This window comes from Dermacentor silvarum, chromosome 6, assembly GCF_013339745.2.
Source record: "Dermacentor silvarum isolate Dsil-2018 chromosome 6, BIME_Dsil_1.4, whole genome shotgun sequence".
Classification (NCBI taxonomy): Eukaryota; Metazoa; Arthropoda; class Arachnida; order Ixodida; family Ixodidae; genus Dermacentor; species Dermacentor silvarum.
In genome coordinates this window covers 20,090,899-20,114,404 of record NC_051159.1, presented here as the reverse complement: position 1 = coordinate 20,114,404, position 23,506 = coordinate 20,090,899, and the positions used below count along the sequence as shown (strand labels likewise).

General features: G+C 46.0%; 1 protein-coding gene across 1 annotated transcript in view; it reads right to left on the bottom strand.

Moving 5' to 3' along the window:
- LOC119455318 (collagen alpha-1(I) chain) overlaps nt 1-23,506 on the bottom strand; it is a 694,093-nt gene that overhangs the window by 190,689 nt on the left and 479,898 nt on the right. Inside the window, exons 24-26 of the mRNA XM_037716715.2 lie at nt 23,182-23,226; nt 9,933-9,986; nt 7,932-8,030 (exon numbers count right to left, since the gene is read on the bottom strand). Coding sequence (XP_037572643.2) covers nt 7,932-8,030; nt 9,933-9,986; nt 23,182-23,226 — 198 coding nt within the window. The remainder of the gene's footprint in view (nt 1-7,931; nt 8,031-9,932; nt 9,987-23,181; nt 23,227-23,506) is intronic.

Here is a 23,506-nt window from a genome sequence, read left to right as displayed (position 1 = left end):
ATTGTATGGGGCTTTCCGAACCACAGTTTTGTCTGCGAGTTCAAAGGGAACTGCATGTGACTTCATTGGCGAAGGATAGTTTTCTATGCATACGAGCTCTGAATACTTTGCTCTGATGTCTTCTTCACAGTGAACTAACCTTAGAGGGCTTGGTGTCTCTCCGCTTTTGTACGTTTAGCATTTTCTTCAACCAAAACCCTGTCATCCAAATAAAGGTTTATCTTAAAGCTTTTTCATGTCAGGGCGAGATAACAGGAAGTCATAGGTGACGTCAGCTATTGCCATCACGTCGCTCTTTACGCAATGGCCTTGAAATTCAATCACCACAGATGCCCACTCATTGTGGGAGCTTACTTCCCCATCGTAACCCTGGACACGTAGGGTCCTCCCACTGTGGAGGCGGCTGCTGTCTATTCTTTTCTGGTTGATGACGAGTGCGTTCATCTCAAAATCCGTCAATCTTGACAGGGACATGAAGTAGGTTACAAGATGCCAAGTACACAGTTTCGTGGCAGTCTTTCCCGAGAGGCCGATCGTCTTTACCCAGTTCTGTGTGGGGTTCACCGACAGTCAGAACGCTTAGAGTGCTACCAGGACTACTTGAGCAGCAATTCAAGTACTTCAAAACGTTGTTCTGAAGGCTTCCTGAGAATTTGAGGGATCGTATATGCTTTCAAAAGATGAAACGCCTACAGTGACAGCACACTAAGAAGGAACAAAGACAGGACAAGGCGCTATCCTGTCTTGAAGAAACAAAGACAGGAAGCGCCTTGTCCTGTCTTTGTTCCTTCTTAGTGTGCTGTCACTGTTGGCGCTTCATCTTTTCAAAGCTATGCACCAACTAGCCCCACAACGTGTTTTAATCGTATATGCGACTGAGGTTCTACGAGCGCAATGCTGTCCAGGAGTAATTCTTCTCCGCAAGGACTTTCCTGTGCTGGCTACACGGGTACATTTTTCAGACACCGCATATGGTCGTCTATTGTATCGGGGGCTTTCAGCTGGACCTGCTTTCGAATACTGAGCGAGAGTGCCAGCGTTACCAAAGCTATAACTGCGAGTGATGAGAGTTCAGGTTTTGCCATGCGCTACAGACGACGCTTCTCAAGGCAGTACTCTAGTAGGGAGCCACGCGTGTCTGAAGCGTAGCGCCAACTCCCATCTCTCCAATGGATTGCATTGGAACGCCACCAGGAAGCTGTTTTGACTCCTCCCAATATGCTGGCTTTTGATCCAGGAACAGCAAATCGCACCCTTTTCTGGCCGTGACACCAAGTAACGTCGCATGTTCTGTACTTTCTCTCCGTAGGATACCCACCCGTTATTGTCAGAAGCATACTCATAATTCCATAACCAATATTGCGGGTCTTCGGAGCCATTTTCAAAAACATCAGGTTAAACCATATCCGGCGCTCGTTTTCCTTTCCTCAGAGACTCGGCTAGTGCTGCCATAAGCTGACTTTGTTGCATCATCTGTCGCTGTTGCCCTTCAAAAACTTGCAAAACGTGGCTCACCTTCTCCGTTGACATATCCTGTGTCAGTGAACCACGTCGCATGGGTGCCAAAACAAGCTCTTCTATTGTCGCCAGCTGCAGGTTCACCTTGACGGATTCTGTCAGCAAAAGTTCCTCATGACATATGGGCGCTTCTTTGAGCACTGCGTCGACTAGGCCAGAGGAGCTGACGTGGCGCGGAAGACATGTTGACGGGTGATCTTGCACTTGGTAGCCAGTGAAGATAGTGCGCTGCGACGAGGTCTGGTCGACGAAGAATGTAACCCACATCCTGTCGGGCTGCGCGAAATTATGTAGCGTTCCTAGTAAACGCAACTAAAGGAAACACATAGCTTAATACTGACGGATGGTTTCCGCCATTTTATTGGTAGAGGTAGAGGTAGAGCCTTGGTGTTACTGGCACATATCCACTCTGGGGGATTGGCCAAGAACCGGGTAGTTTGAAATAACAATGAGAAAGGAGATGTATAAAATAATGCAAACATAAATGTGGGAATTATTCATTCTCAGATGCCATTTTCCTCCTCCTCGTCCTCTTCCTTCGTCCGCTTTGTTCTTCGTCTTATTTCGTGGCCTAAATCCGGCATGCTTCATTGTTGTGCCGGTTAAAAAGGCAGAACAGTCGTGAATATTGATAGCGGGTATCGGTCGGGAACAGCGACCTAATTGAGTTTGCGATAATAACCACAGGGCCGCCAATCATTGTTCTTCTGAGGTATACCATGTGTAGTGACGACAGCCAGGAGCTTGATGACGGGCGAATGATGATTAGTTGCAAAATATGCTCGAATTCATTGCGAGGAACTCGAAGTTTATCGGAACGAGTTGGAGAGGGTGGCAGTGAACGAGCGGGTCTGTGGTAACAATTTAATGGGTCACAGTGTATTTTGGGCTTTTATACAACGGAGACTGTGTAGTGATCTCCGGAAACTCGTTGAGTAGAGCTGTACACGGTGAAGCAGGCAGTTTGACGAAAGTAGGGTTGAGGGCAGTAGCGTGCGACACAAACCCGCTGACTGACAGACCCGTGATGTTATCCACCACGCGGCTCATGTCCACGAGCAGATGAAAATGTATAAAGAAATCAGCTCCTGAGATGGCATAGCGGACGTCTTCTATCCAAAATAGCCATTGCGACCTTCTGTTGAGACTGAGATCGAGGGTCAGTGACTTCTGTCCGCAAGTTGCGATGACGAAAGAGTTGATAGCTTGTAGGGGCGTTGACTTTGCCTGGAGACGCCGGTCAGCTTTGGACGCAGGAATTATGCTGACCTCCGCACCAGTGTCTACGAATGAGCGCAGTCCTGTGGTTCGGTGAGGTACATAGAAACGGCGGCTTGACGTATGGCCATGATCGCTCACTGCTGTTACTGGCGAGCGGCCTGAGCGTTTCCCGTGCGCCACGAACAGGGTGACACACACCGATGAGCCGCGGCGCGGAAACGCCGGTGGTAGTAGCACAGGCTGTGCGATGAAAAACTGCGCTCAGGTTGTTGAAACGGCCGTTGCATAGAAGGCTGCATGAGAGGATGATGAGTTGGACAGGTCGGTTATTGAAGATGCGAGTGTTGCGCAATGCCTGACGCAATTCGGCGACTTGAGATGCGAGCGCGTTTACTGTTTCCCGAAGGGAATCCACCTCAGGAATTAGAGAGTACGGACAGCATTTATACCTGCTGTAGCGACGTTCATCCTATCGTCCGCCTGTTCGGCGAACTCCGACACGGACTTATGCTGAGCTGTGACGAGAGCCATGCGCACGTTGGATGGAAGACGCTGTAGAAACAACTCAGGTAATACGGCCGTGTCCAAGGAGTCTAGTTGGTCAACAATGAGGCGTTGCAGGGGACGCAGAAACTGGCTTGGGCGTCTGTCACCGAGCTCTTCGTTGTTCAGGATCTGCTGAATACGCCGATGCGCAGGTGGGACGAGATGGCGAAGAAGAATGTCTTTGATTGTCGTTTATGGAGTTTCGTGACGTGGCTGTACGAGGATGCCACCTATCTCGGCCGTGGCCTATAGCGGCAATGCTTAAAGCAAGAGTTGATACTTGCGAACTTCCGACGTGACGCGATGACTACGGCATTTGTTCTCAGCTTGTATGAACCATAACGTGGGATCAGCAAGCCATAGCTGCGGTAGTGTAATGGTGGCTGTAGCTCCTATAACACCCGTAGAAGGTACCTGACCGTTTGTAGTGGTAGCAGGAGCGGGGTTGGTGTCGTCTAGAGTTTCACGTTGATCCATTGAAGGTCGCGTTCGTAGTCCGGGTCGCCAGTAACAGTGAAACCAACAAGCACACTTAAGAACAGTGGGGATTTATATTGTACGTCCCTTCCCTCGATCTACTCCATAGTTTGACTTCCTCTTCTTGACGTCACTCAGCCGTCCCCCACTACACGATCATGTCTAAGCCGGCGACGCTCCAGAAGAAGTAGTTTGCCAGAGCACGTAAAACCCCAGAATTGGATTCAATGTTCCCTAAGAACACTCGGTGACATCTAGCGCCGACGTGAAGCCTGCGCGTGACCTCCGAAATGATTGGCGTGCGGGCGAACGCCGAGATGAGCGGCCAACCGCACTTCTGTCCGCACACGCTGCGCCATCAGGTGGCGCCGTGGCCTCCGAGACCAGAAGTGTGGCGCGCCGGTGCCTGCGAACGCTCAGTCGCTTGTCGCACACTCAGTGGCCCATACTCAGTGAGAGAAGTTGGCGAGACGTTCATTCAAGAGCGGCACATACGCAGTGGCGCAGCTCAGTAAAGCATCGGCGTGAAAGGCGTTCATTGAGAAGCGCCGAATACCCAGAACATTTGTAGTGCAGCCTGCAAATGCGTCGGGTCCTTGAGGAACTCTTGTGACGCGGGTTCGATTCCGCTCAACATCGAAGCAATTTAAGGGATATGTTCCGTGAATCTAGGGTAGCAAATTCCCAGTTTCACGTACTCAGTGATCCAAGTTCTCATCAAAGAGGTTCCTTGAAGACCAAGTGGTGCATACCCAGTACTTCAAGTCGGGGTCGTAGAGTGTCACAGCGGTAACTAAAGATCCACAGTCACCCGTGTCGGCGTGAAAGAGCTTCGTTGAAGAGTATGTATTCATTGGCGCATACTCAGTGTTGGTCCGATGGTTGGTCTCGAACGCTGCTACCTAAGCACAGCAGCCCGATGCGCTAACCATTCGACCACAAACTACCCAGTGATCGAGATAGATAGATAGATTTATAGATAGCCCCCGAAAAGTGCATAAAGTACCCAAGGAACACATCAAAACAAATTATTTTCTCCACACGGTAATTTCAGAACTAACCGGCGCATTATTGAAATTGTTCGAGAGTTTAAATGCCTTGGCACTGTTTTATGCGATCAACTTTTTTTTTCCTTCTTTAGGTAATGTGCTATCTCATACTCGCAAGTTGTCAAGCAGCTTGAGCACTAAGCTTGTGCTCATGACCCCGACGCCGTCGTGGTGGTTTCGTTGTCGCCATTCCAACTTCTGACTCTCGTCATGCCGTCGTCGTGATGCCCTCTACTGTGGCTCAATGTTTTCCAATGTCTTGGGCCGCTAGGCTCGTGATGTCACCGGGGTCGCTACATGATCATCATTACAGCTTTGTTGTCCGACACGAGTCATGCCATCGTGTTCAGGCTGTCATTGTCCTGCAGTATTGATGCATCCGTTGTCACAGCCCCGCCGCGAGATGAAATCCCGGCCGCATTTCGATGGAGGCGAAATGCAAGAACGCCCGTGTGCTTGCGTTGTAGTGCACGTTAAAGAATCCCACCCAGGTGGTCAAAATTAATACGGAACTCTCCACTACGGCGTGCCTCATAATGAGAACTGGTTTTGGCACGTAAAACCCCAGATAAAAGAAAGAAGGTTCCGTCGTCGTTACTCCAGCTTCGTCTTCTGACTTTCGTCACGCCATCGTCTTTATACAAGTTTCGTGATGCAGTCTTCGTTACTACACTCGTCGTCAACCAGTTGTCGTCAGTTGTCCGTTGCCTGTGATGCCGTTTCATCACCGTCATCCCACTCTCCTCGTGCCGTCGTCATCGTACCGCATTCGTCGTTTCACCGACGCGAACCCTTCTTCTATTCAAGTTTTAGGTTAGTAATGCTAATCGCATGCTTAGGTACCTGCGCCGTAACTTTTCAATGCCCCTTCTTCTCTGAAACTCCTCTTTTACAAAACTTTCGTTCGTTCCGAACTGAATTATGCATCAGCTGTGTGGAATCCATTTACTGAATGTCTTACTAGTCATCTTGGAGCTGTACTTCTTTGTAGCACACGTTTTATTTTCTCTAACTACTCCCGTCTTTCCAGCGTTTCATCTATGAAAACAGCGTTACGGCTTCCATTGCTTTCTTCACGCACCAAAAAAAAAAAAAAAATTGCATGTCTCGCCTTATTGCGTACGATTTATTACCATAACCCTCGTATGAAGCAAGAGTTACTTTCGCATCCTTCGTCCATATCATCTCGTATCGACCATCGTCTTAAAGTGTTTGGAGCTCACCGCCATAGTAACCAGCACATTCATTCTTTCATTCTTCAAACTTGCAACTGTAGGAACCACTTGCCCACCTCCTCTATTACAGATCCAAGTAACGTTAAAACTGGGCTGGAAGCGCATGTTTTCTGACGTTTGCATTTGTGTATTTGTTTGTATTTATTTTTCTCACTTCCTTTGGTAACGGCCGACGGGCCCTGAAGGCCTTGTTAGTGTATTCCAGTCTTTGGAAGTTCGGTGAGGAAAATAACACTTGTTTGCTGTACATCAGTGTTTTATTCCCGCTGTCAATGAGTGTTCATTTCTAACAGTAATACTAGATTCTAATCTCATATATAGAAATCACATTCTGTGCATTCAATAAAAATTGACGTGTGGCATAAAAGTAACGGTGAGAGCACGTTCTTGTTTTACATCTCCCCGCAAGTTTCTTGATACTTTCTATACATAAATTAACCCATTTTATTGTTGTACTTATCTTGTTCAAGTCTATCAATCAGTTGATTTTATACTTACAGTATTGGGTAATCCTCTCGTAAATAATAGCCCATCCAGATATGCCTCTAATGGAATTTTTTTTTCTTTGCCTTCAATACACTCGAACTAAAGAAAGCATACTGCTTGTTTACAGCGTTAACATTGCGCAATCGTCTTCTATCCCACATTAAGCATTCTTCCTGATTAGGAATTTTTAAAAACGAGTTGCTGCCATTTGTGTTCAATGCCTAATACTTCGAATTTTTATCATGTATTTTTGCTCTATATTGCAAGGAATGATGTCCTACTGTTTCGTTCCTTCTAGTTTTTGACAATCTGTTTTTTCAAAATATTGCGGTTGTACTCCACATGTATTATTTACATAACTTACTGACAGGAGCTCCACATGCAGCGTTATGCTCTAAGACCTCTCCTGTAACTTGATCAATGTATTTTTTTTAAATTGTGATATAAAAAGCACGGATTGATTGATTGATTGAAAAGGAGTTGTTGGCTACGTCAACTCCTTGCCATCAGGAGTAATCGGCAGAAAATGGGAACATTTGTATCTTGTCTGTTGTGTAGCTCCGTTAGAGAAATTTTATTAGGAACATGCGATTTTAAATTAAAGGTAGCAGTTTATATCTGTGGAAATTTGTGTCATTCATTTGTGTTCGAAATTGTAATGAAAAAAGCACGCGGATTTCTTCTGTATTCCATCAGATTTGTCAATCTATATTTTAGTGTATGGATCCAAGGTTATGGATGCGTAGTTAATCGTTCGTGAAATAATTAATTTATAGGCGAGGACTCATACGGAGGGAAGCTTAGATTGTCCTCCGACGAAAAAAATGGTTTGCTTTTAGTGCTTCTTGCTCTTATAGTATCGATGTGTTTCGTCCAGTTATTATCACTTGCAACCCAGAGGCCAATATAGTAGTGATATGTCCTTTCCTTACCATTGACACTATTTGTACCATAACAAAACTTGAAAGCATGTTTCCTGCGAGTGATGCACATGAGCAGTGTTTTTTTTTCCTAGAACATTTGACGTTTTTCATGAGCCGCAATAGCGGAAAGCTCTTTAGGATGAATGATTTAAATATTTTCTTTTTTTTCACCTGGTTTTATACAAGTACGACGACATGCAACATTGGTGCAACGCGTACTTGCATGGTATTATGAGCTTCCCAATCATCGACATCTGACTGCGATATGAAGGCGGTGAAATAGGATTTTGCCACTTATCCTTGCTTATTGCGAAACGTGTCCAATTCAGCGCTCTTTTATCTCGTCTCGGAGATTGTGATGCCATTTGATTTCTTGGGTGTACGAACCTCAAAGATGATCGGAAGGTTGGCGTGACCAACTTAAGCTGTTCGAGTACAGTAGTAAGTTCACCACTGAAAAGCCACGTCTCGCATACCTGATCTCCCTTGGCGCCTGGAAGTCCTGGCAAACCCGATAAGCCTTGTGTTCCTTGAATACCCTGCTCGCCTGGTTTTCCATCAGCACCGGGCAAGCCCTGCAGACGCAGAACAATGTAAAAGTCAGGGTTTCTTATCATAATATTACCCGAGCTTCAAGGCAACTTTCCCGGAAACGTCCTTTCGAAGGTTGGATTTCTTTTCAATTTGTCACGAATTTTCCAAGAAAAGGTGTCATAGTCTGTGACTATGTCCCATCCTGCGGATAGGGTTCTTTGTCCGTTAAAGACGCTAGTTGTCGCTGTGCCGAAAAAGATTTACTCCTTCAAAATGAAAATGTCGTGACATCTTTATTTTGAAGGCGCTAATCTGGGTGGTAGTGTTTAGAATGCCATGGTCACGTTTTATTTATCTATTAAAATGTAATGCCTTGTGAATGGTACACGAATTTATATAAAAGTTACACGTCTTAATCATAATAATGCTAGTGCTCAAGAACTAATTCTTGTGTACATGCTTGCGAAACTGTCAGTCACTCCACTTCGTGTTTACCGTACTTATTCAAGATTATTCAAGAGTTCTGGATCATTAACATGACAGTATTACATTTCGTGTTTTCAGAAGGGTCAAAGAGAGAATACCGAGCAGACAACTACATAACGTAGGAAGCTGCTATGAAATGGCTTCAACGCGATAGCGTTAAGGGCCCCGTGTCGCAGACAATCCGGCGTAGGCGTCGGCTTTGTAGCCCGCGGCCGAGAAAATCATCGCCAACCACGCAGGCCTTCCAAATATATTTAGGTATGCCAGACCATTCTATCATTAACGTTGCTCATACCTTGTCTTGCATTCTTGGCAAAGCCATTCCTCGGAATTTTGAGAATGACAATCCGCAAACAAATGTCATGAAACAAAACACCCACAGCGCATGCCTTTTATGGTAAATCTTCTCAGACTGAAATATTAAAAGTACGAAACAAAAACGAAAACCTGAAAATTATGCAATTTTTTGGCGCGGCTGTGCAATATCTTCGGGATCGCCCCACGCAAGAGACCGCGTTTCTACCAGAAAGCTCGCCTTTGTGCATTGCGTTCACCGCCAGTGTTTTGCGGTAACCATTACGGTTGCTTAAGCTGCAGTTGTTCGGAAGCGTAAGAAGCTGTCAGGGATATTTGAATGCTATCGCGTTCCACTCTTAAAAGCGAAGCTTAAACGTCCTCCCAATTTTCGTCTCAGTTTTCTGTACCAATTTATTTAAAAAAAACAAATAAGTAGCAGTCTTTCACGAGTGCGGTTATGGTTGTCTGGCACTGGTCACGATGCGTGGGTCGCTATTTCCACAAGCTACACAGTCAAATACGCATGAAACGTCATTTCATTGCTGTTCTTGGTACTGCGAGATAAACTCCTGGATAAACACTTTCGTATTTCTTTTCTATTCGTATGTGGCACAGTGTTACCCTTCTTTAGATTGCCCACGCTAGGTAGAAACCATTCATTCCTGCCAAGCAAGGTATAGTACACAAGTGTTAATTGTCGCAATGCAATGTTGCCTGCCGCTGGCTTTGACTCACAGCTTTTACAGGCTGAGAACGTCAACTTAGGACTTTCTAGCTTAATTGTTGAAGGTACTGCAATTATTATGCACAACGGACATGAAACTCTTTTCAAAGCTTTTTCCAAAGGTACTTGAAAAGGATTTGCAGATTTTGCAGTAGCAGCGACAGCGTTATTCTAAGTCGATGATTTCTAATCGATAATATTTGTAGAGAAAACTCGGTCTGACTGTTGGAACAGTACTTCAATATTAAAGAAATTTGATGAGTCTCGCATGCGAGAGAAAGACACAAGCTTTTTCGGAGAACAAAGAGGAGTGCTCGGCTGCACACCGTGAATGAAATCTATAGCATGGAGGTGCAACAGCTATCAACTGACGTTTCGAAAATGCCGGGTGACGCCCCTGGCCCATGACCAGAAATGCCTAAAAAGTTCTGCTCACCCTCTCGCCAGGTAGACCATCCTTGCCCGATAGACCAGGAAGTCCCGGAGGGCCCTGGGCAGAGGAAAATAACGTCATCGTGAGATGTACACAGCGAGCGAAGTTTTGACAAGTTTTTCGATTCACAGGACAGCGCTTATCCTACATATTTGCGCGTACACTTGCCAAAAGCTATACTAAAGAATACAGAGTACCACTTGCGCATTAAAAATAACACGAACATCCATACAACTGAAAGAGGGCCAGCACGAAACTGGAAAAGAGCGTGTGCAGGCGTTAAGATTTATGTATTCGCATGAAGCAAACCACCCGTATTACTCTTACTCTCATGAATTGTGTGCAGTGGCATTCTAAACGTACTCACGCCCGCCTGCGGGCAGTTGGAAATGAAATTACCGGGTGGACTGCACAATAAAATTACCCCAGCGGCTCGGTCTGCCTGCATGATAGGCGCATTCTACTACAAGAACTGACATTTGCTTATAAAGCGCCTATACTGTTAAACATTCAGCAGAGAAACCCGAAAATTGAGAAAATATTCCCAATAAAGTACAATCTCTTAAACCTTTCATCGTTAACTAAATTTATAGCATTTATTTCGCTTCATAATGACAAACCAGAGCACAAACACATGGATATAGAAAAGAGGACAATACTTCGCTTGACTTGCAACAAACTCAGCGGAAAAGAAACCAAAACAAAAAACACAAGACAACTCGTGGGATACGTGCTGAAATATGCGAAACTCATAAGCCAAGGTAACCCCATCCAGCTAAACCAAGCCAAGATAACCGCGCCAACAGAACTAGAAGGATACAATCACTGAAGGCATGGACTATCATAACTGCGCAATTCAATGGCAGCTTTTTTAGGTATAGAAACTATCTCCTTCCAGCTGAACGAGGGCCTGCTGGCCCGTATATCTCTGGCCCATAAAACGTCTCTCAGTATGCAAAGCCTTCACAACTTTGAAGGTATCTTTACCTGCACCACCAGCGAACCAGCGAAGTGTCCTGATCTGTCTTCTGGCAAATCACCTAGCTTTATGTCTTTGGGAACCTCCCAAGTAAAACTTGCCCCCCCCCCCCCCCCCCCCCTCCGAGAAATGAAGGCGCGCGGGAAGAAAAGTTGTGAGTGGATACTTTGAATTCAAAGGATGAGAAAGGACATGGATATAATTCCGAAGCCAACCAGACGTAACCGAAAGGAAGGCAAGGAGATGCGGGCATAGATGGGAGAACTTTGGCGCTGCGATCGCGTCGCCACATTGGAAATGACGGTGCTAAATGAGCTGCTTTCACTTGTCCATACCTCCGTGGCGTACTGGTTTCAATATCGGACGTTTATGCTAGAGGTCCCATGTTGGACTTGAGCCGTCAAACAGCTTCTCGAAAACTATCTGTTTACAAGGACACGAAGCCGTCTAGAGCCAGAAGGTTTAGGCAAAACCCAATCATTCCCATGCGGGTTGAACCGCCCTTCGTTGCAGCTCTCGTAGACACTAGCGCCAGAATTGCATATAGTTCGTTGTATGTGATTCACGGGACCAAGTAGACGCGCAGTGCGTTTGACAGCGAAACTTACAAAGCGAAAAAGACGCATCATCACGCTATGCTCAATCGGCCCTCCAGTAGAGCTAGGGCAGCATTCCTCCTTCCATTGCTGGTTTCAGCGCTGCGCTAACACTAGCGTTCTAGCTTCGAAACTGTGAGCACATCGTCGCCTGAGCGGAATGGACATTAAACTGGACTAAATGTTGCTGAGTGCAGGAAAACACGAGGACGAGTGAAGGCACAAACTCACGGATTGCTTCGCTCTAGTCGGCACGCTAACCGTGCCGTATTCTGATTCTTGCCGTATTCACTGGCAGGCAGGCAATTCATATGGCGAAAAACGTTTTGAAGAATATAATCAGTTGCACGGCATTTACTTCTCCATCTCACGAAAGCTTCACTGCTCCTATTTCAACATATGTGCTGGATCTGTATATTTTTAAGCTTGGACCAACATTTATGTCCGCCAGCATTATTCGGCATCCCTTGTAAGTGGTACTATTTCTAATCGAATCTCGAGTCTGTTACGTTAGAATAATTTACATTACAATAATTTCCTCTACAAATTTTTTATCTGAATGGGGGACTTCAATGCACCTAACGTTTTGTGGGCTTCTTTATCAGTAACTGGTCATAGCGTCTCTTTTTCTAGAGAGTTTCTTGAAGTTTCACTGTTCCTTGGACTGAAACAAATCCTATCTAATCGTGCTATAGAGTCCGCCATACTAGATTTGATTTTACCAAGTGCACCGCTCTTTAGAAGTAACTTTTAGTGTGACGTACCAGACGGTATTTCCTATGACAAAGCTGGTGTTGCTACTTTTAATTCATCTTACCGTTTCAAGGCACCCCTACGGATATACCAATTTTTACTATTATAATCATGCAATTCATACAACCATACCTGATACATTAAGCAATTCATTTGAGAAATTCTCCCGAATATGCACTACCAGTGAGATCAGTGATATAGTATCGTATTTTGAAAACATTGTTCAAACGTGCATAGAGCGCTATGTGCCACTAAAAATAAAAAAATAAAAACCTTGACCTTCCTAGATGACACAGGAAATACAGCACTTAAAGGGTCGAGTAGCCAGAGCACGACGGAAGCACCACAAAAATGCCGAAACAAATCCCCAATTTTGCTTTATGAAGGAAGAACTTGTGCAAAAAATTGATGCAGCTAAGAACTTCTATGTCAATTCACTCTACCTAATTTGATTAAAAATAACCCACGAGAATTTTGGAGCTTTAGTTCGCCTAAGCAAAATACCACTCACACATTTCTATTAGATGATTCCGAAATAAGTGATCCTAGTGCTATTGCTACAACATTCAACGATACTTTCAGTTAGTATTTACAGAGAACCATGGCGAAATTCCTCCTCGCTCCACGGCTACGAGCACGTCCTGTGCAATTAACAATGTCAGAATATCTAAGCAAGGAGCCGTGAACCTCATTCAATATCTTGACACCAAAAAAAGGCTCTAGTCCAGACAATGTACACAATGTGTTCCTTCATCGTTATGCGCTTTGGACGTGTCAATACATCACATTAATTTTCCAGAAATCCGTGTCTACTTGTACAGTTCCTTGTTCATGGGTGGCGATATGGGCTTGTTGGTCGGTCATCTTGGAATGGTAATTTGGTAGCGCATAAAAACGCGGACACGAGAAGAAACGAAGATTGTTTTCGTCTTCGTTTCTTCTCGTGTCCCTGTTTTTATGCGCTTCCAAATTACTTGTTCATTGAAACGGGATAGAGTTGTTCCATTGTACAAATCTGGACAGAAATAATTGTTTCTAAAACAAAATTAGAGATCCATTTCTTCAACTTCTAATGAAAGCAAACGCCTTGAACAAACAATTTATAACCGCATTCTGCAGCGCTCACCATGAATTTCGTAATGATTTTACCACAGTCACTCAACTGAATTTACAGAAAACTTCTTTTTTGCTCTTCATTGAGGTTATTCAGTAGATGCACTGTTCATTGATTTCTCCAAGGCATTTGATATTGTAACACATTCTAAACTATTGCATAAACTAAGCTTTATCTTTAGTAACCCTCTTCATGTTGACCGGATTCGTAGTTTTTGTTACGATTGTTCACACTATGTTTCCTTAATTAAGTCAACTCCCCTGAGGCATCAGTATCTTCCGGACAACCCCAAGGTTCTATTTTAGGGCCTTTGCTTTTTTTGCTTTATATTACCGACATTCCAAACTCTGTTTCGGCAAAAATTAGGCTTTAAGATGACGACTGCATTCTGTACAATGTCATTTCTACACCTAATGATCATAACATTCTGAATAACTTTTCCAGCGAAGCTGTTAAGGGCTCACTCTTCGATGGTCGCATCCGGCGCTAGAAAAAAAAATCTCATTGGCCGTATGCTCTATGTGCAAGTGAAAGCACGCGAGGGCGGGGGACGCGCGCTTTCACGGGGAGCATGGCGGAGAGCAAACGCGACTTCCCAGTGGAAGAGGAGTGGTGTGCGAGGAGGGCGCGCTCGCACCGAACGCGCGCGCTTTTGGGGACGTGTTTATCAAGAACGTGCCAACCTTTGCCGTACACCCTGTGGCGGTATATTGTAGCGACCAATCGTGGTCACAGCGACTGTGGTCACTAAAGAAATGAAAACCACCGGATCATATATATTTCTCATTCTTTAATAGTTCAAATAACCAATTATACCATCACATCTTATTAGTCATAATTGGAAATACATAATTCCCACCACAGTACAGCTTCGCTGGTCTTCCATCTCCACCCCATTGGAAGGGCTGACAGTTTCTTTTACAAGTTCTTGTGAATAGTGCGAACTCTGGCAAATGAACATTAACTTAAAAAAAAACATTCGTCATGTCCTTTGACAAGCATGTTAACTGCTCATATTTCAATTACTTCTATAACTCTGCTTTTCAGCAGCGCGCCTCTGAATATAATTACTTAGGCCTCGTTTTTACTCCAAGGTTACCTTGGTCAGACTGACTTGCAACAAAGCACTAAAGAAACTTGGCTACCTGACCCTAACACTACGTGTTGCCCCGAAATAAACTAAACTCATTGCATACAAAACGCTTGCAAAACTTATTCTTGAATATGCGGCTGCCATATGGAACCCCAAAACAATTTAACGGACATTAACAAAATTGAATCTGTTCAGAAAAAGGCGGTTCATTTCATATACCACCGCTATGAGAATGTTTTCACCATGTTCTCATCTGCATATGGTTGGTTTAACCCCTCTTTCCCACCAACGTCACATTAATTATCTGAAACTTCTACACTCTCTGGTTTACCTCCGCATTATACCTCCCGTAACACATATCTGACACGTGCAAAGACCCTAAACAAGAGAAACAGCAATCAGTTAAACTTATTAGTCTTTTTCTCTTGCACTAACACAATATGTCTATCCTCCCATACATTTTTCGATTTGCACGCCTCAAAACTCCTGCGTCCTCTTTAACGCTTTCCGTACCACGCCCATTGGGCATGGTTAGCCCTCTATCAGTGGTTTGAAACGCCGCTTTCGAGACCTTCCGTGCCGCTCACGGATATACTGCGTTATCGGACGTGAAATAGGAGAACTATATTTTAGTTTTCTAAGTAATTCGCTTTTTTTCCCGTCAAGCGGTGATTTTTAAGCGCGCTCCGAAGTTTCGCGATCGTCAAAGCAGAACGGAAAAATGTCCGGCTCCGGAAACGACGTGGGCGCTTCGGGAGATCGCAAAATATTGCGATTCCGCTGCCTCTGTGGCTGATCTTATCGATACATCAAATAGCAGCGAGTCAGAGGACGCTGACTTTTCGTCGGACTTTGAGTCTGAAAGCGACGACGACGCAAACCAACCCGGAACATCGGCGGCCGCAGCGCGGCATGCCCAACTGTAGTCCTTGCAGTTAAATTTTTGTAGCCAAATATCTGTTCAATGAAATTTTGATTTTTTCGGAGATAGTGCCTAATAGACGGTAATACATTTTCTATATCTCATAATGTTCGTAACGTTTTTTTTTCTTAGTAGATACAAGCGTGTCCTTAAAAACTTTGTTCGATTTTATCGCACAATCTTGAATTTAACAATTTATATCTTTTTTATGACATACATCTCGTTAATAAAACTTTCATGCGTGGAAAATGCATTCATTTTGCTTTCTTTTTTCTTTTACATTAAGTATTGAGTGCAGTAGTTCCTTTAGAAAAAGAACATCTGCGGTAACAGAAAGAAATCACCGCATATCCACGACGTGAATGATGATGAGTGGGCGAAGCACCTGGGGATCATTCGGGTAAACCAGAGCTAAGGACGAGAGAGAAAGAGAGCGCGCTTCGGGAACGTACGTTCTTGTGCACCGCAGCGCCCCTAGCTACGAACGAGAGGGAGAGAGAGAGCGCGCGTCGGCAACGAGAGAGAAAGAGAGTACGCATCGGGAATGAACGCCCTTGTGAACCTCAGCGCCCCTAGCTACGGATGAGAGAGAGCGCGCGCGTCGGGAACGAGAGAGAAAGAGAGCGCGCATCGGGAACGAACGCACTTGTGCACCGCAGCGCCCCTTGCTACGGACGAGAGAAGTGAGAGAGCGCGCATCGGGAACGAGAGAGAGAGAGCACAGCTGCGCCTCTAGCGGGAGCGGCGAGTACTAGCGTGACTACGACGGCGCGACCAACGTTTATAGATACTTTTTCAAAAGTATCTATAAACGTTGGGCGCGACGGGGGACAAGGCTCGACCCTAAGGAGCTTCGCCCCTAAAACACGTAATTTCCCCATGGTAGGGAAAGAGCTAAGGAGGCAAAGCAAACCAGTAAGGTATGTGCTTGGAGTAGCAGGAGGAAAGCTAAGAAACCAGCGAATACACATACAATAATTACTATACTCGCGGACAACTTTTTGTGGCAATGAAGTGAAAGCTAAGGGCGCGTGGATGCTGCACATGTGTTACCGCGCCAATTAGTCCGGCAGCGTTTGAAGTGCTTTTGGTTGCTCTGAACAGACGCTGAATTGACGCAGCTTCCACGTGTGACGGTTTCGCGTTTCCCCAGACGCGGAAGCGAAAAGCCGCAATGTAAGTAAACTTTTGCACTCAGTGGTGTGTTCTGTCGTATGTAACTGTTGTTAATAAGCTGTTTATGTTTTCTCTTCCCCAGCCTAAACCAACGTGGATTAAAACGCGGGATTCTTTTCAGAAGCGCTCTCAGTTGTGCGCGCTTTGCCTCCGTAGCTTTCCCTTCATTGCCACAGAAAGCTGTCCCCGAGTATAGAGGGAACTCTGGCGTTAGTGCCTATATGAGAGCTGCAATTCAGCCAGCATTATGGGGGATGTGCCTAACGGTGAATCACACTGGTCGATCTGGAGCACGTTTTCTTGTTTCGTGGCAAAGAAATTGAATTCCATTAGTCGATCTATAAAGCAAGTTTGCACTTTTTTTTTTCACTGGTCGACTGGAATCGACCAGTTCCGCGACGGAGTGCTCCTCGTTGATCTGTCGAGCAGAGACGGATTTCACCGGAACTCCGACGACGCGTTGGCGTCACTTCCGGATTGGTCGGGTTTCTTGACTGTTTTCAGCTCTTTTTTGAGGCAAATATCGTAAATGCCGCCCTGCTAGGGTGTACTGGATAGGGGAAGTGGGTGCAGCGCGGGCTTCCGCTGAGGCTTTTTTTTTATTGAAAAATTGGTGGCGCCAGCGTCACCTAAATGAGTGGCCCCGAGCGCCAGCCGGACGTTGGTCGCGTTGAAGACCCTACCGCACCTGCATGGCTTCACTCTGCTGCATCAAGTTTTACGGCGAAAGCCTTTAATAGCTCATGCTCGCTGTCGCGTTTATCCGTGCGCTGGAATCGTGCCAACTATAAAACCCCTTGATATTAGAAAGTAGCGACAGGCTTTGATCTACGCCGCAACACCCTCGCCGGCGCGGTCAACCTCCTCTTTTTCATCCCTCTTTCGCGGAAGCAGCGAATCCGCCACGCTGAATGGCTGCGGCGCGCGATACTACCACCTCATGTGACCCCGACGTCACGAAAACGGCGCAAAACTTGCTTTCGCGCGCCTTCAGTTCCTCCCGCCCGCCATGCGCTGTTCAAGTGGTGGTCGCCCAGCCGCTTCGTACGTGTGTTTCCCCAGTTTTTCCATCCTTCCGCAGGAATCTGAGCGTCGTTCTCCGTGAAAATGCCTTGCTGCTGCGCCTTTCAATGCAGTAGCAGGTCAGAGAAAGGGCCAGCCTTATTTTCTATTCCCCGAGGTGAACGGAATGTCGTGCGCCGGAAGCAGCGACTCCATAACATCGGGAGAAGGGATTTCGCCCCTTCTAAGCACGCCGTTCTTTGCGAGGTGAGTGTTACAGCTTTCCTCATATTTGTAGGTGAAGTTGCATGGAGGTTCTAATGCTCTATAGCCGGACTCTTCGTTCAGTTCAATACGGAGCACCGATAACTGTGCATATAGTCTTTTTTTTTTAATTGAGTGGGTGAAATTTTCGCTGACTCTTCGAGCCGTGACAAAGCTTTTTGTGTTATCGCGCGTGCGCTAGTTTTCAAATGTATGTAATTTGTGAGTTAATGACTAACTCATACTTTGTAGTTGTGTGCGTGTGTGTGTGCGTGTTTGTGTATGTGCGTGCGTGTGTGCGTGTATGTGTGTGCATGTATGTGTGTGCGCGCGCGTGTGTGTGTGCGTGTGATCCTTGCGCCTGATACTTGTGAAGCCAAGGAACTATTTTACTCTTATTGGGTGCTTATTGTATCTTTGCAAAGTTTCAATACTGCGAGCATTTTTTTCTTTATGTACTTTATGTTGCGAAAGCATGAACCGCAATATATAGGTAGATAAGTGGTATTATGTATTATGTATTATTCGCACATGCTCATTAAGTACAAGCCACGTGCTTCTGATAATCTCCCTCAATTCTGATAAACTTGACATCTTGAAGTCTGTAAGTTAATTATCAAGTGCCAGTCTTAGCAGTTTCCGTGTAAGCAATCAGCCTTTTTTTTTTTGAGAGAGAGACTTAGGTTACTCCCAGAGGTGATGGAATGTAATTTCTCGTCGTTTCATAGTGACGGAATACAGGCGCGTGTGTAAAGTTCTATGTTGGCTGTTTCGCAAACACAGCACGTATTTCGCACAGTGGCATTGGTACAAAGGCTTTTGGCCCACTCATTTTGGCGAAGTTAATGCCTGTAACTCCTATTTTGTAGTTATGTGCGTGTGTGTGCGCACGTGTGTGTCGGCGTGTTAGTGTGTGTGCGTGCGTGTATGCGTGTGCATGTATGTGTGTGCGCGCGCGCGTGTGTGTGTGATCCTTGCGCCTGAAGCCAAGGAACATTGTTACTCTTATTGCATGCTTATTGTATCTTTGCAAAGTTTCAATACGGCGAGCATTTTTTGTTCACGGACACTTTATGTTGCGAACATGATCCGCAATATATAGGTACATAAGTGGTGTTTCCTTTTAGTTACATGTATAATACAAATGTGCATTCTGGTGCCCTCTTCCCTTTCCAGGAGTGCAAACAAATTCAAATGAGAGAAATTTGCTTGTTACCATCCGTATACTCAGAGATCACTGTCATGTTTCAGCTCAATTTTAAGAACGATCAGTTTGAGCCAAAAGTATTGGAAGCCTATGGAAAGACAAAATTGGAGCCCAACGCAGTTCCTACTTTGTTCTCGCATCGGCCGCCGCCAAAGGAATAAAAACCCCCGCGAAAGTAAAAATAAGTCAATTAACAACCGCTCAATGATATATTGGCAGCCGCCGTGAAGTAAATAGAGCATACGCACGGAAGCGAAGTTACGTGTCTGGCATCTATTGTTCGCGGATGCTCATAAAGTACAAGCCCCGTTCTTTTCATAATCTCCCTGAATTCTGATAAACTCTGCATTTTGAATTCCGTTTTCAAGTGCCATATTCTTAGAAGTTTCCGTGTGAGCAATCAGATTTTTTTCTTCTTTCTTCTTTTTTTGAGATTTAGGGTAGTCCCAGAGGTGATGGAATACAATTTCTCGTCGTTTCATCGTGACGAAAGTACAGGTGCGTGCGTTGAATTCTATATTGGCTGTTTCGCAAACAAAGCATGTATTTTTCTCACTGGCATTGGTACAAAGGCTCTTGGCCCACTCATTTCGGCGAATTCACTTTAAAAAAACTGTCACATTTCTTCTTGGGGACCTTCTTTGAGCTTTTTAAGAGCCACGATTATGAAACAAATTCTCGTGTATATTCTACGCTGCTTACATTAAATGCGTTCAATACACCTCCGCCTTACGGAAAGCCCAAGTAGGGACGGAGAGGCAAACCGCTCAGCCACTGCTTGGTACTAATTTTTTCGAAGCGCTTCCAGCTTTTTTTACCGAAGCGTCTTCAAAAAAAATTGTCACGACGTTCTATCGGAAGCGTACTACCATGACAATTTTTCAAGGGATGAATTCCCATATAACGCTTCAAAGTGCCGAATAAACAAGCGCGCACATTGGTGCCAATGCGGCTACAGCGAGACAAAGGGCATTTCAGCGTGCCGTGCGCACCACGCGGGCCCGAGGAAGGGAGAAATCTGAGCAGAATAGAGGAGGAAAGCACGCGCGCAGAGGAGAGTGTCGCTACTTTCAAGATCAAGGGGCTTTAGCCAACTGTGGCCTCTCCTCCGCGCAGTGGCGCAAACTCCTCCCCACCTTAGCAACTCGCACGCCGGTAGGGGACGCAGCTGCGCATAGCAACCGTGACGTCACACAGTAGCGGTAGAACGAGCACGCGTGCGTCGCCGGTGGCAGCTGCACCGCCGCTCCTTCGCCAGACGTCTCGTTGCAGTCGAGTGAGTGAGACGCCTGGCTCCGAAGCGGCTCAATGATTCCGTGCCCAGCGGTTCGGGGAAGCGGCAGCGGACGCCGGATTCCCCCAACACCCAACACCAGAAGAACAAGGAGCGAATGCGCATGCGACGACTGAACATGTCACCAGATGCGAAAGCAAGGGAGCCAGAACGGAAACGCCAACGGCGACTGATTAGATCGCCGGGTACCATAGGCAGGGAAACACAACGAAAGCGGCAGCAGCGACAGTGCAATGAATGTATGAACGTGACCGTGAATAAAGACACATAGAATGTATAGAGAGTTCCTCGATTACTACAAGCACCTTTGGGTAATTCAAAGGGATTAAAGCATCGTCACCCACACGCTCACGTGGTTCCCCGCTCACATGGGATCCATCATGGGAGGCCCCACAAACCTCAACGAGCTGGCCCACTCCAAGGCGCGAGGTCTCGCTTTCCGCGACCACGGAGAACTACCCGGCCGGCCCGCTGTGGTGGAGAACAGAGATGAACCGACAACATATAACGAAATTACGCAGCACTTTCATCTCGGCAGGAGAGACTTTCCCCTTCCTCACAAGAAGTTAAATAGAGCGCAGGCATTGACCTTCAGATTATTGCAAACAGGCTCGTATCCCAGCCCGGCGTTATTACACAAGCTTTATCCCGACACTTATGCCAGTGGTTCTTGCAGGCACTGCAATGAATTCGCTAGCCTAGACCACATGCTCTGGCGTTGCCCCTCGTTGCGAGGCACGGAACAAATCAATGAGGACAACTGGTTCTCCGCTATCAGGAGCCCCGGTGCCGATGCGCAACTATGGGCTGTCCAGAGGGCCCACGATGCGGCGGTCGGGCATGGCCTGACTGTCCCAACGTGGGAGCGGCCCACTGCGCGCTGAGTCGCGTACCTCAGGACTTTTATTAAAGTTTTACATCCATCCATCCATCCATCGGCGAACACTGTGGCCATTCCACTGGGGCGCCATATGCAGTCGGTTGATCAACCACAAGGCTTTCGCCAAGCACACCTTAGAATTTCCAAAGTGTCTTCGGTAATTTTTATGCTCGGCGGCGGAAACAGTGATTTTATTCCCCACCGAGCTGTAGCGAATAAAATGGAGAAAGAGTTGGCGAAAACGACGCAAACGACGGTGCATCGAGCAACTAACTACTCAGCCCGTGAGCTTGCCTCAGCCGCAACAGCTGGAACTTCAGCATAAGCGCCGCTGCAATTTAAGCGTTTTTTTGCTTCACCTTCGGCGCTTGCCAAGGCTGAGCCCACTCCTCCATTCTAGTACCCTCTAGAGCTGCTGAAGGGGCAAATGAAGAAGTTGCGATATGGCTGGCGGATGATATGGCGATAGCCCAACTTACGCTGCGGAGCGTTTTTATTTTTTGCTGGTCGATCTGGATTGAGTCGCCTCGTGCCGGATTTTGTTGATCTCTCGTGTATTCAACACCCCGCTCTAGATCGACCAGTAGAATTAACCATAAATTTCGTCCTTCTGGTTTTAAACGTCTCTTCAACCTTGTAAATTCGTCATTTTCAACGAAGCGCTGTGTAATGAATAATTAAATAACATTATTAAACTCATCCCCCGGCAGGCTTCGAGCACAGAACCTCTAGCACAGCAGCCCGACACTGAAACCATTACGCCACGGATGCAAGCATCGACAAGCGGCATAGAACGCCCTTATGAATTTGTTGCAGGCAAGCTAGCGTCTTGAGACGCTTGGCGCGTTTCAATTTGGACACCTCGACAGGTCCACCCGCTATTTGCAGCGATTTGCGAGTTCGCAGAGTTGTGCGTTGTCAACAAACGTTCATTTTCGTAGCTACTCGCACAGTAGGCATTGTGTTGTTCTTTTACAGCTCCGCTGGTAGCCCAGATTCACAGAGTGGAATGGCTGTGATCTTTAAATACAGTTTTACAGCGAAGATATTTATGCTGACCCTGTGCCATCGTTGTCGGAGTTCGCTAAAAAAGGGGCAACGTGACCTAGTGGGAGAGGACAGGCAAAGAAGAGCTAAACAGGGGGAAAGGGGTTGGGAGTGACTCCTCACAGTGACCCCAGTGAAAATACCGTGGAAGGGTGCAGATGAAAAGGAGAACGGGGAGGGGGGTTGAAGTTAGTCGCACCGTCCAATACTTGCATCGGAGAGGGAGAGCGTGAGGCGCGGTGTAAGAAGAAAGTAGGTAAACGGAGGAGTGGGGTGTGAGAGGAGATTGCGTTAGCGTTGGTTCTGTTTTGGTCAAGGACTCCTGTCTGGGAACGTCGTAGAAAAAAAAAAGCGTGAGGAACTCGCTAGGAATGCCGTCGCCCGGGGACGCCGACGCGTCCCATGCCCCGCAAGTAACGCCGTTCGGGCCACCCAAGCGGTGGCGAATGCACAGCTTCGCTGTTCGAGCATGTTCACAGAGTGGAAGGGGCCGTAATGTTTTTTTCACAGAAATGGAATGATCTGCCTGGTGCCATCCATTTCTTACAACACAAAGAATTTTGGGACGCCATTGAGTACTGTCTTTAACCATGTTCTCACGTATGCTTCTTTTGTATTCTGCTTCATGTTTGCCCCATATTGTATTCACCCATTCCTGAAATAGCTCTTTTAGGCTGCAGTAACTGTACATAAAAATAAATAATTAAATAAACAAAGAAATAAATAAATAATCTTCGCTGCGACCTCAATGTAGGTTGTTTTTGATTACGAACACCCACACTATTTTTATTTACACTGCAAATGCTTTAAAGCAGCAGGAGAACATTACCAGCAGCAAGGTCAATTGTACGTAACCATATCTGGAATCGCAGTAATCTCTTTATTGCGATGAAAAAAAATTATTGTAAACCAATAAATTGCTTACTCGAACACCCTGGAGACCTGGTACGCCTGGCCTTCCAGCGTCACCCTGGAATGACAAAAAAAAAAACACAATGAAAGCGTCAGAAATTACACTCCAGACGAGACACTGTCATCTAGGTCTCTTTTGCTTGGTAGGCGGTTGTTTTTTTTTTTTTTTGATGCGAACGTCTCATGTTCATACATCAAGCTGCACACTTCATGCATATTGCTGTAACACATTCGTTGGCATTTCAGAGAAAATGATTCACAGGGACAACAAAAGGGATTCCCAATGACCAATGAAATGATGTCTTAGAGCCAAGGTTAAGACAGGTGGTCTTCGTCAA